A 13862-nucleotide genomic window follows, 5' to 3' on the forward strand; every position below is an offset into this window, starting at 1 on the left:
TCAAGTTTTTTTAATATAGGATTTCTTGAACTGGATGTATATATTTACCCTAATAGGACAGAGACTAACAGAAGCCTTAGGCATATCGTATCAATTTTTTTGGAAGAAAAAAAAAAAACGTAGAATGCCCTTCAGTCAAGTCCATTCATATGTTAAAAATGAGCAAAATGGGTTATTCTAATCAAATGTCTGCAGTATGCATCATAAAAGTTAGAGAGAGGGAGAGGCGGAGAGGCGCAAGAGAGCTGTTATTTCTCTTTGTAACCCATGTTTATAAAATAGGAAGATCAGATGAAATTTCAAGGAAGATAATTAAAGAGTGATGTGCAAGTCATAATTTGGCTAATGCAAAAGATGGAAGACTGTGAATTGTTACATTGTCGTCGTCTTCCATGGTGCAGAGTTGTGATATTACTTTAAATTATTAAAATAGTTTCGACAGCTTTCAGAATACCGGCTCTTTGGCATGGGCTTTTATTACTTATTGTAATTGGAAGATCTGCCATTTTCTTTCGTTTATCTCTGTGTGTATAGAAATGAGATAGATCTTGCCTTTTATTACTTCCCCATGTTCTGAATCAAAAATGTGGTTTAGATAATGTTAAGTGCCCTAATTCTTACTGCAGCGGAGGCAGACGTTATGAAAAGGCATAAAAATACACACAGAGGGTCTTTCCACCTCAAGTCACTGAATATGAGGCATTTGTGCTCTGCCGGGTGTATTAACTTCAGCCATGTGAATATAATTTTCATTAAAGTAATCCTGTTTCAACTAGATGCTGTGACTAGAGGTGAAACGTTGCGAAAGCGTTAAAAATAGCTTACTAGTAATTTCAACATCCTGTAATTTTATCACAGATCAAGTTTCAACTGTCATACTATACAGACCTTATTCCCCATATAGTACATGTTTACTTTTTTAGCATGCCAGACCCACTTTGGAAAGATTGGTGCCAATATAATAAAATCCGAGGCAGGGGTGGGGGGTGTGGGGGGGAGGGAGTGTGTTGGGAGGAGTGGGAGGAGAGCGGCGAAGGGGGTGGGGGAACGTGGGGGAAGCGAGTACACCATTTTACATCAACACTGCGAAAATGCAATCTAGCCTGGCGGAGGACCGGCAGCTGGGTCGGAGCGAGCGAGGGCTTTGCAGTCTCTCTGCCTGTTCCTTGTTCTGTCGCTCTTAAGTTTCTCTGTGTTTGCATAATAGCCGTGCATGCAAACCTCGCAATGCTCCAGGGCTCCAGAACAATAAATATACACATTTAAAGCCTTTATTGTCTTACGGTTCATGCCCCCGGTTTTCAACAGCTTAATTTCTGGTTGTATTTAACTAGTTTGCAAATGGATTTTTTTTTTCAGTTTCAAACTATTATTGAGGAAGCTCCCCTCCCTTTTTTGGCGGGGGAGGGGTTGGGGGTGGGGTAGGAGTCGGTATATTATTCCTGTAGCGCTGGGTTATATAAACACATTATCATTTGAGAGCGCCCTTGGCGTCCATCAGCATTGTAAACACGTACTAGTGTATATACTTCAAAATTAAAGAATGCACACGCAGAACCGGGAGCCTGAATTCATATTCCGAGCAGACTCGCTGCTCGCATTTATTGATTTATCATGCATCGTTTATTGTTCCAGTCCCTAAATGCAGTCGCTGTCCGTTCAATATTGTTTGCAAAATCCTGAGATGTGTGTGCATTGCTCACTTGTCTTTCTGTTATTTTTTTTGGCTTAGTATTTTTTTTGCGAAGCGAACAAATGCATTAATATTTATATGTTTATATAATCGATAACCCACTTTCCCCTCCATGTAAATAGGCATCAAAAGATAATTTAACAGATTAGTTCTCGAAAACATGGCAGTGAGGAAGCGTAATTTAACTATCAAACAAATCTACATGTCTAATAACAGCAAATCTGCTAAGGAGCATTAGAAAGAGGAGCAGCGCCCCGGAATCTCTGCAGGAAATGTTCTTTATATTAGACATATACAAGCAGGTCCTGTCAGATACACCGCAGAGCTCGCCAGCCCTCCTCTCCTCCAAAAATCTCATCCGACGATCCACGCAGACAGGCGCTTTTGGAAAGAGGGAGATCTCATCTTCCAGCAGTTTTAGGGTGGAATTTATTTTTACAAATCTTCCTAGCCGCTTTTTGCCTTGATCCATCCGCTTCCCGCCGAGATCGGACTGAGCCTTCCTTCCGATTATGAATTTGATCACCTCATCTTTGGCAGGAAAGGCACATAGTTCTGACAGGAGCTGAAAATTGAGTCGTCAGAGAAATATTAGGACATATTTTCAATCATTTTGGTGCCGAAGGGGAGGCAAGAGCTCAGTTTTATATTGAGACATTACGCCGGCTGAAGGCAGAGAATGCTTTTCCCTGCCAGGACCTGATGCAATCCATTCAAGCCAACAAGTTTGGAGAGAATGTTGAGTTCAATCAATTCAGAACGTCGAGATGGAGCCCAACTCACTCCAGGTATTTCGCTCTCCTCCGCTCCTCCGATCCCGGCACCCCCCGGCACCCCCCGGCCCCCCAGCTCACCCACACCTCTGCACCCACCCACACCCCCCACAAACTTTTCACCAAACTTTTACCCTCTACATCCACCAAAATCATTTTTATTGTTTAAAAAAAAAAAAAAAGCCCTGCACCGATCATACATACATAATGTAATTTCACCGCCTCAGATGGGGAGGTGGGGAGGGGAGGTGGTGGGGGGGCCTCGGAGTTTGGTTTTTTTTTTTTTTTTTTTTTTTTTTTTTTTTAGGGAGGCAGAAAATTTGTGGGCTTTATTATGTTTCCACCCAGTATTCTATCTGTGGGTTCGTCTTATTAAGAGTGTGGATGTCTGTGTATAAATGTGTCTGGGGATAGATGTTTGTGCTCTGATGGCTACATTATTTATTTGGTGCTTTTTTTTTCCCCCTGCAGTGGGTCGGCTCACCGTGTGGCTTGCACGGACCTTACATTTTCTACAAGGCTTTTCAATTCCACCTTGAAGGCAAACCAAGAATTTTGTCCCTTGGCGACTTTTTCTTTGTAAGATGTACGCCAAAGGATCCGATTTGCATAGCGGAGCTCCAGCTGTTGTGGGAAGAGAGGACCAGCCGGCAACTTTTATCCAGCTCTAAACTTTATTTCCTCCCAGAAGACACTCCCCAGGGCAGAAATAGCGACCATGGCGAGGTGGTAAACCTATCTCTCCCTCTCTTCTTTCTTTATTATCCCCCCCCCCCAAGTAATGCTTATTACAGGGCAAGCTTGAAAATACTGTATTCACTTCTGCAGGCGAGCAGGATCGACTGTTTTTTTAAAGGGGTAGCGCCACTAGCTGGGGCTCGAGTATTTTGCCATTGTCAGAGTTTGGCTGTCAGCTTTACAAAGAGGATCCAACTGCTGATTTTAGTCAAGATCAAATAACTTGTTCGAGAAGGGTTTTGTTCAAGGGTGTGTGTGTGTGTGTGTGTGTGTGTGATCGTTCGCTCTCCGGCTACTGCCGCTGGAACATCACATGCTTTTTGTATTTCTTTTTTTTTTTTTCTTTTTCTTTTTGCCTTTTGAAAATTTTTTACCTTCGAGTCTGACTCGATCGGGGCCCGGTGGATTTCTTTCGGTGGGTTTCGATATTGTTCACCTTTTTTTTTTTTTTTAAGTAAGTATTTGATATGTTTAAGAGGGCGGAAATTACGAAATGGAGGCAGAATGAGATCAAAAGCTATTGAGTTGGCAAAGACGTGTTGAATAAAGTGATAAATGACAGGTACTGGAATAATACATTCAAATAACTTGCAGATCTGCCCGGGCGGATTTCAAAGCGGTCGTGTAACCGGCACAAACACGTTAAGCATTAACAACTATCTCTCGCCCACTCCCCCTCCCCCCGACAAGCCATTTGATGTTGGAGTTTTCAATTACTCCACGCACCGGGGCCGTCTTCCAGCGCGATCGCGGGGGGTGTGCGGGGAGAGGCAGGGCCGAGGGGTGTGTGCTCGCCCCCTGGCCCCCGGCCCCGGCGCCCTCCGAGCCCAGACGGCGCTCCGGGGGAGGGCGGGGAGGGACCCAGCCTGCCCGGCACGTTTCCCCGCCGCGCTGCCCGAGGACGCGGGAGGTGAGCCCGCTGTCACCGGGCGCCGGCTCCGGCGTGTCCTGTGTGACCGCAGTTCTGCGGGCTCCCGGTGTGGGCCGGCCGACCGCAGCGCCGCGGTCCCCCCGCCGGGGGAACTATTTTGGGGAGTCGTGCCCGCGGCGCGGCGGGGAGGGGCGGGCGCACGGCCGCCTGGCAAGGCTTTTGTGTTGCCACAGCGAGAGCAGGGTAATCAAACTGAGACTTTTGAGGGCAGCGAGCTCTGGTGCCAGGCTCTCGAGCTTTCGAGGTAGGCGTCAGGAGCTCTGTGGGAAATGAATGGTGCCCCGATGCACTCCTCCCGGGGCTCCGAGCCGCCGGTCCTCGCAGGTTTCCCGGGGCTCGTGGAGTTGGTGGTACTTTGGGCATCGTCGGTTCACTCCCCCTTCCCAGGATCGAGTTACCCTTCAGTGGTCTACGCCGCCTAATTACCGGAGTTCGCCAAATCGCTCGCCCCCGAATCTGCCTTTTCGGAGATAAGCCCCTCCCACCTCCCCGCACCCCCCCCCCCGGCTCCCCGCCGCCCTCCCGCACCCCCCCTTCCCCACTCCCCGCCGCCTTTCCCGGCCAGCTTGGGGTTTTAAACGTTCATATTTCCCGACGTCCGCCTGCAATTTTACAAACGTGTTGTTTAGCAATACTGTGAAAAATCCGGCAACCTACCAACAGGTTGAGCTCCGTCCCCCTCCCAAGGTCTCGCTCGGCCCCTCCCCCGACCAACTTTCCTGCGCAGCTGTCTTCCTCCCCCTCCCCCTCCTGATTTCTTATTATTTGCTTTTCAAATTTATTACTTCAGCATGGCCTGTGATCTGGAAAAGGGAAGGATTAAATATCCAGAAAAGAGCTGGTGCCTAATAGACTTCTGACTAAACCCAGGAGGAAATTATTTAGTGTTTTATGGGATATTTTGTGGTCATTCCTTTTTTTTTTAAATTGGAATATTTTTAAAGACCCCACATTGACCCCACGTGGTCTAATTTTAATTTCTGTTGGTGTAATTAAATAGTGGATTCTGATTGAAGAATAAAAGCCATATTCTCCTAAGATTTCATCTTCTACAACTGTTGACAGTGAATAGATATATTTTTAAATACACGATTTCTTTTTAATTGTTCATTACGGGGAATTGACAGCGAACCATTGTAATGATCTGTGCGTTTTGTCACTGCTGTATGAGCCATACCTGAGAAGATTAATCTTGCCATTTAAAAGTAAACTCTAGGGGGTTTGTGGAGGGAGATGGCTCTATTTATAATCCTCAGCTGCATATACATCGGCTAATATTATGCATGATTTGTTTTTTAATGCTAACACGGCTGGTAATTAGCTGTATGATTATACTTGTATATTTCATTAGGACTTTGGCTGATGTCATTGTGAATTATTCAGCCATATTAAAACAATTTTCAATTGAGATAATGACACGCCTCAAAATTATGCAAATGCCGGCTGCATTGTGTGAAATAATTGTGACAAATGTAAAACAGGTAGAAAGTTTCCCAATGCAGATCGGTTTTCCACCCTGGTGATGTCATTTCCCCCGGCCTAAGTTAGTCATTCATTAGCAGCGAAGCAGCAGCCTTCTCTGGAGGGGAGCCCACAGAAACCAGCATTTACTGTTGGCACCTAGAGGGGGCAACAGGGCCCTGGCGTTAAGAAATTTGCTTTGTTTTCACTTACTCCATTAACTTGTTTATATACATTGAAATGATTTTTATTATTGATTTTAAATAGTTTTGAATGATGCATTTGCCGTTTGCAATGTGTAACTGAGAGAGAAAGGTTTCTTGGTGAATATGTGCTTGGAGAAAATGTTCAGCACATTTAATCAGCCAGTACAGTTTATTTTAAGTAACCAAATGGAGGTTAATAATTTCTTGATTGAGCTGACATCAGCATCCATTTCAAAAGGACAGCCAGGACTCAGAATGCTTTTTTTGGTTTAAGAGAATCATTCTGCCTTTCTTCTTCTTCTTTTTTTTTATATTTTCTTGAAAAATAAAGACGTCAGTTCTAAAAGCAGGAAAATGATCATTGTGCAAGATTAGAAATAGCGTCCCTGTGTGGTTTGCTGTGATTTGCAGAACCCTTTTTGGGAATGTTTTCTCACTGATCTTTGTAGTAATAATTATATGGGGCTAGATAGGGCAGGGCTTTCTATACCCATTTTACAGATGGGAACGTAACCCTTGGAAGGGTTTTGTAGTTTGGTCAAAGGTCACAAGTCTGAACCCAGTCAGTCCTTAAACTTTAAGGCTGGTTATTTTTTTTTCCTCCCAATGAAAACCCTCCTTGAAACCAGTGTTTGAATGCATCATTCTAGAAACATGAACTCATCAGCTTTGCCAAAGGCCATCAGATATTTACATAGTAAAAGCATTCTTCTACAAACTTCACCTAATTCTAGCCAGTAAAAAGTAACATAGCAACTATATTTTAGTAATTCGTAGTCATCATTACCAACTTATCGTTAGTTTTAATAATGACGGTGATGATTTGCACGCTTACATTACATTGCTGCTGTCATATACTAATAGTGCCTGTGACCAGTGCTGAAGAGAAGCGTTTCTGGAAGCAACACGTTTTCATACTACCACTGTTTGACCTTGAACAGTCATAAATGCTTTGAGTCTCGGTTTCTTCAGCTGTAAAGTGGGAGCGATAGTAAGGATGTCTGTGGCTTTTTGTGGACATCAAGGGGCATTATAGAGGCAAAAGCACTTTATATATGTAAAATGCTTAAGTAAATAGAACACAGTTATGATTATAGTGGTCATTGCTCTAGATAGTCTTAACTTAATAGACAGTCGTAAAACATAACTTTTTGGGTCTCTGTGGAAATTCTTGGACCCAATCGTGATCCTGTCTTAAATTACCATGAAAGTGAATAGCAGGACCATGTGCAAGGACTTAAGTGCCTTCAGTAATTACCACAATTGCCACATTCAGCCAGGAGCTCTTCAGAGCAGGAAAATGGCAAAATAGGTGGGTAATTGGTTCTGTTACTGGGTAACTTCTGATTATATTCATTTTCAAATTGCCAAGTGCTTAATCTATTGGCAGTATACCCACTTGAAAAGGTAGATGTACAGGCTTGGATTTCAGCCTGACTAGCCATGGCTTGGGTTTTATGAGCAGATTTGCTGGTTACCTGCAACTGTGAGTGTGGATGGCTCAGCTAAGGATGGCACAGAGGGAAGATCAAGCAGTCCTGGCTGTTAGAGATTCCAGCACACATTCAGGATCTCGCAAAATAGTTTGGCTATAACCACCCTAACCATTTCAGTTAAAAATGGCAAAAATGCATATTCCAGGGCCCCTATTAAGATCAACTCAGTTTATTCAGGGTCCAGGATTCTGAATTTTAATATTTTATTTGTAAAACTCATTTTTTTTTTTTGAAATTTGCAATTTGAAAGACCGGGAAGGAAGGAAGGAGGTAGGGAGAGGGAGAGAGGGAGAGAGGGGGACAGGGAGAGAGGGAAAGAGGGAGAGAGGGGGAGGGAGGAGAGGGGAAGAGGGGGAGAGGGGGACAGGGAGAGAGGGAAAGAGGGAGAGAAGGGGAGGGAGGAGAGGGGAAGAGGGGGAGAGGAGGAAAGGGAGAGAGGGGGAGAGGGGGAGAGGGGAAGAGGGAGAGAAGGGGAGGGAGGAGAGGGGAAGAGGGGGAGAGGAGGAAAGGGAGAGAGGGGGAGAGGGGAAGAGGGAGAGAGGGGGAGAGAGAGGCATCCCAGTCCATTCTCTAGTTCACTTTCCAAATGCTCTCAGTGGCTGGGATTGGACCAGGGCTGAAGCTGGGAGCCAGGAACTCAATCCAAGTCTTCCATGTGGGTGGCAGGGAACCAATTATTTGAGCCTTCACCACTGTCTCCAAGGATCTGTATCAGCGGGATGCTGAAACCAAGAGCCTGAGCAGTGAATTGAATCCAGGTGCTCCGATGTGGGACGCAGGTGACTTCACTGGGAGGCTAAATACCAGCCCCAGAATTCTGACTGTTTCAAACAGTCTGCTGTGGCTGTGTGATCCTGGGCAAGTTCTGAACTTCTGTGCCTCAGTTTTCTCATCTATAAAATGGAAATACAGTACTTTCTAGGATTGTTTTAAGGATTAAATAAGTTAGTATCTGTGATGTGCCTACAATTGAGGTTGGGATTTGGTAGGTGAATTGATAATTATTGACTGTTACTATTATCATTAATATATTCATGTTACTATTGTGAGCCCACTATGATACACCTTACTAGGGAAAGATTTTCTCTGTGGGAGGGTGGCACCTAGATTAGTTTGCTAGAACATGTGACCAAGTCCTTTCAATCCAGGCTATCTTTCCTCTATGTATGTTGGGTTTAGCTGTGTCACCAGAAAGTCTTCTTAAGGATTTACAGGTTATTGTTGAGGTATACTACCAACTGGATCAGCAGGATTTTTTCATAGATTATCTGATTTGATCATATCTAGGGTTAGGCACACTCACTCTGGAATCTAGAAGGTGTACTGGATTGGCCTTGCTCTTTTTTTTTTTTTTTTTTTTTTATGGTGGTGAGGATAGTCGGTAGTTGGTCTGTATTCATGTGCTGAATTTTTAATGATTTCTCAGTCCTCTTAAATGATCTCACTGGCTTGGATACTGCATTACCTTTTCTGAGTCTCAGTTTCTTCATCTATAAAATGGATTTAATGATCTCTACTGTGAGAATTCAAGATAACCAGGAAAAGGGCCTGACATCCAGCATACCACTTTGGCATGACAGCTCAATGAATGATGGTTGCAGACATAATAGTTTTCTAAATTTATTCTTAGTAATCATCTAAAAGTCAAGAAAAGGAACATCTTCACTCTCTACCTGGCAGGCCTTTTACTAACAGCTAAAGAATGACATGGAGAGAACTTACTGCATTGTGACAGAGGTCAACCAACTAAGGCCCAGGGACTAACTCTGGTCCACTGTCTGATTTTGTAAACAGTTTCATTGGAGTGTAGGTACACTCATTTGTTTCCGCATTGTTTTCACCTGCTGTTGGACTGGAACTCCAGAGTTCAGTACTGAGTGTTTTTGACAGTTACCAGTTATCTTATGGTTGTGGAGTGGAAATACTTACTATCTAGTTTTCTATGAAAGTTTGTAGACCACTGGCCTTTGGGGTTGATCTGAAAGAAGGTACCTGATTGTATACCTGCTTCTCTTTCCAACTTGAGTTGGCTATAAGAGCCAGTAATATATAAAAAAATGTAGCATTCCTAGTATGTTTTTAACATTTATATGAGAGTACATAAAATGTTTGTGGAAAATGGAATTAAAGGGTAATACATGGGGTGGGCATTTGTTTCTGCAATTAAAACAGTGCTGGGACACTAGCATCCCATATAAGATTGCCTGGGATTAAGACCCAGCTGCACTCCTAACTCCATCTTTCTGCTAATGCACACCCTGGGAAACAGCAGGCGATGGCTCAAGTAGTTAGGTCTCTGCACCCACATAGGAGGCTTGAATTAAGTTCCAGGTTCCTTGGCTTTGACCTGGCCCAGCCCCAGCTACTGTAGGCATTTGGGGAGTGAACTAGCAGGTAGAATATCGGTCTTTGTCTCTCACTCTCTGCCTTTCCAGCAAATAAAAAAAAGTTTAAAAATTTTAAAAAGACAATGCATGTTTTCCCATGAACTTGTTCAAAGACCCCTCCTAATATACACTACTCAATATTGAGTCTAGGATGGTAAAATCTGAGAATGAGTGAAATATATATTAAACTATGTTTTTTTAAGAAAATAAATAAACTAATTTGAGAGGCAGAGAGGAACAGAGAGGCAGAGACAGAGCTCCCATTTACCAGTCCATTCCCCTCAGGTCCACAACAGCCAGGGCTGGGCTAAGCTGAAGCCAAAAGCTAGGGACACAACCTAGGCCTCCCATGTAGGCTATGGGAATCCAAGTACCCAACCAATCACTGCCGTGTCCCAGGGCGCACTCCAGCAGGAAGCTGGAGACTGGAACCCAGGCATTCAGAGATGGGACCTGGGCATCCCAAGCGATGTCTCAACCACCAGGCCAAAGTTATGTTTTATGGTTAAGATCCAAACTCCAGCCAATATTGGTATTTTCTATCTTGAGTTAATCAAAAGCTACTTGCTGAAGGCTAACCATGAGCTTGGTGCTCTGCTAGGTGAAGTGACATATAAAACACTGTGATCTGTCCCCTTTTCTTGATAGGGACATGAGGTCAACACATTTAAAAAATATAAAAACAATATGGGGCACTATATAGCACTTGGGTAAAGTGTACTGGCAATATAAGTACATGTAATATGTATTCAAAGGAAGGCTTATGATTGTCGTGTTTCTGGAAAAAACATTCATTCAGTTCCTCAGATGTGAAGACCTACTGTGTGTTTGGCTGTTGGCTACAAAAATGAAAGAGACTGGCCCTAGCCCTCAAGGGACACACAGAGGAGCCTACCCCCATAGACAAACACTGGTCAGAGCCATTACCCTCTCCATTTGTGTTCCATAGTTACCCTGGAGGTTAAGATCACTATTGGTAGCCTGTCATGATCTTTCTAGAAACTAGAAAGTGCTGTTTTCATCTCTGATTTCGCATTCACTGGACCCATACTGCTAGAGCGCCTGCTCTTTTAGGCCCTGGGAGTCCAGCCTGGCCGACACAAACAAGAATGGCTGCCCCCAGGGAGCTTGCAGTCCAGGGGCTGTTTTCCACCGCTAGAGCACCTGGCACTTTGTAACTACCCGCATTCTTTTTCCTTTGCCTTGCCACCCCTCTGCCCACAGCAGCTGCTCTTAGGACCACAGGGGTCCACTGCAAATACCTCCCAGCCCCCAAGGCCTTCAGTGTTTGTTGACCTGAGTGGCCACAGAAGTGAAATACCTACCTGCCCACAGCCTGTCTTCCTTAAGCTGGGCTCAATTTCCCTCTGGCAGAGGGCTGATCAGTCGCTCACATGTGGGCCCTCCCTCCTACTTTTTCTTTCTCTTCTAAACTCCATAGTCATTTTGCACCATAAGGATGTGAAAACGTGTGAAATGGTTATTTTGGGAGTACTCACCAAATAAATGAGCAAATATTCAGGACCGAATGATCAGACTGGAGCCAGCATCTCAGTTTCTTTGGGTACATTTCTGATCTAAAGTGAGGAGCCCATTACATAGTCAGGGCTGAGGGATGGCAACCTGTGAAAAGAGAGTCCTTCCTCACCCAAGTGGGGGTGGACAGCTCACGTGAGCCGGCGTGTTTTCCAGGCAGATGGTCTTAACTAGGCCACATATTTGATAGTGATTCAAAAACCGTAAGCAATTAAAACCTCTCTTGACATTTAGATTGTCAGGCACAGGCTAAGGAAATGTTCTTTTTATGAAGTACAAGAGTCCACACATGTAAATAGTTCGTTATTAATTATTAATAAAGCATACGATTGCTCATAGTGGCGTCTAGTGATAGATGACTGAGGCTCATTTATCAAAGTCTAGTTTTAACCAATATCCAGAATATAATTGCTTGAATCAAATGCATTCACTTGTCATTTTTTATAGCCAGGGTAGTTGGATATTTGCCATCTTGTACTCAGAATAATATTGTAGCTAGTGATTACCCATTGGCTTGGCTTTTAAAGAAATTTAAAACAAATTTATTGATTGTTGGCTTATGGATTCCTGTGCCTCTCAGAGATGTGCTCATGGATTCCTGCGTTTCTTGAAGAGTCTGCTCCTGTGCCCTGGCACCAGGGTGCACGTTTCTGGCCACACTTTAATCCTCTCTGTCTTGCTGGGAATTAGAACCTGGGCCCTCGCCTTCAGAGTGTGTCACTCACACCCTGGACTACGAGCATCAGTACTGACAACACGTTGGAGCCATGCAGATGATGGTGATTATCAAAAAGGGATTTTAGAATCATGCTAATGGCATCAATCTCTTGCACATACTTACGTAAATTAATTCTGCTTTTAAAATCAGATGCACCATTAGTGTTAAACATGGATATTTGACATTTATCATGCAGACTAGGATGGGTGGATTAATTATGTGAATTTTCTGTAGGATCTTGGTAGCTGTGTATAGATAAATAGCGGTATGCGTCCTTGTACACATGACCATCAAATTCAAGGGCTCATTTCCATCCCCGAACCCCAGTCAGGAGAAGAGGCAGCAGAGGCTACATATTGCTAGTCATCTAGTGACCCCGTCAGCACCCCCTTCCTTTTGCATGACTCCCAGCACATCCTGGCTGTGAACCCCCCACCCCCATAGTTGAGTTTTAAGCCTGATCAGTGGCACTAAACATTAAACTCTTGTCTTTGAGAATAATAGGCTTTGCTTTCTACACCCTCAAGCATGTTGAGCTACTGTGCAAGCTGGAAAATAAAAATGTTCTAATTGTGTCTTTTAAATAAGCATAGGAGTGAATTAATTAGACCATATTTTGTCTTTAGTTGCTTAGTTACACAATAGTATTCCTGAGCACGAGTAAGATAAATTGGCTCTTTTTGTGCTGCTTGTCCCTTAATCATAATTACTGTATTGCTTAGGAGAGTAAAGCATACATAGATTTTGAATTTTTTATTAATAGTCAAAAATATGCATATGATATATAAAGTATATGCTGTTCAACCTGTTTTATATGCTTTTATGTGGAAAGAAGTTTTATTGTGGTGGTAATATTTGCATTAGTTGCACAAAGATGTAGTTCTGGGAAATACATAATTGAAATGTTTTTGAATTGCTTTTTCTGGCCTTTTCAATCTTATTCAAAATAATAGTGCCTCCAGTCCTAGAGCAGTCATTCTCATTTGATTTAACATCTTTCTTTGCACTGTATGTGCAGTGCCCAGTTTCAACCCTGCAGAGCCTAGCAGAGCCTAGGTTCCCTGACTCGTGGAACTCATACATTGCACCTTCTGGTTTTTGGTTTACACTCTCGGGGGCTGAGGAGCAGGAGTCAGAAGCACGCTTGTGTCCTGCAGTCATTCTTCCAATGCTCTTCACACTTGACACCCTTCCATAATCCTTGGAGACTTTGCCAGGGTTCCATTACAAGAGTTTGAGCTTGGACTGGAGAACCCTATATGCTTGCCTTGTAGGGTCTTACAAAATGAGATGTTACTATTATATCTTGAATTTTCAGGCCCCTACCCCCAACCTTCACCAAGGAGGGCAGCAAGAATTAGACAGCTTGATACAGTTATTGAACAATGCCAGAGCCTGGCATAGGACCTAGGACACATGCTTGGTAAATGTATGTGAAAACTGACCCCATTGTTCTGGTCTGTTTGGAAAGCAAGTAAATTATTTACAGATATTTGTTAATTAAAGCACATGTTGTTTCACCAGCACAAAAGAACACAGCATAACTGGAGACAAAGAACTCCAGAATTCTGTGTATCCTTTCAAAGGGAGTACTATGTCTTAAAAATGTGTACATATAGGGTGGGGTCAATGAGGAGCTGTTGGTCAAAAGCTACAAACTTTCAGTTCTGAGATGACTAAATTCTGGAGATCTAATATACAGCCTAATGACTATAGCTAATAATACAGATTTGATAAAAAAAAAAAATAGATCTTACCCCAGCCCCAAAAAGGATAACTTTGTGAGGAGATGGATGCTCATTAACTTGATTATGGTCATCATTTTACAGCCTATTTCAAATAATCACATTCTGTACCATAAATATGAACAATTTTCATTTGTCCATTATACTTCAATAAAGCTGAAAAATAACAAAAAATTAG

The 13862-nt window shown here is 43.3% G+C and overlaps 1 protein-coding gene and 1 long non-coding RNA gene across 2 annotated transcripts in view; one reads left to right on the forward strand and one right to left on the reverse strand.

Moving 5' to 3' along the window:
* Positions 1–1570: 1570 nt before the first annotated feature.
* Positions 1571–4871, reverse strand: LOC138845367 (uncharacterized). Its single transcript, XR_011382411.1, has 2 exons — positions 4793–4871; positions 1571–2258 (listed from the first exon to the last, which is right to left on the reverse strand). It is a non-coding gene; the product is annotated as an uncharacterized lncRNA (long non-coding RNA).
* ARID5B (AT-rich interaction domain 5B) overlaps positions 2253–13862 on the forward strand; it is a 182163-nt gene continuing 170553 nt past the window's right edge. The window contains exons 1-2 of the mRNA XM_002718470.5: positions 2253–2481; positions 2938–3192. Coding sequence (XP_002718516.2) covers positions 2461–2481; positions 2938–3192 — 276 coding nt within the window. The 5' untranslated portion in view covers positions 2253–2460. The remainder of the gene's footprint in view (positions 2482–2937; positions 3193–13862) is intronic.

The sequence above is a fragment of the Oryctolagus cuniculus genome, chromosome 15 (assembly GCF_964237555.1).
Source record: "Oryctolagus cuniculus chromosome 15, mOryCun1.1, whole genome shotgun sequence".
Lineage (NCBI taxonomy): Eukaryota > Metazoa > Chordata > Mammalia > Lagomorpha > Leporidae > Oryctolagus > Oryctolagus cuniculus.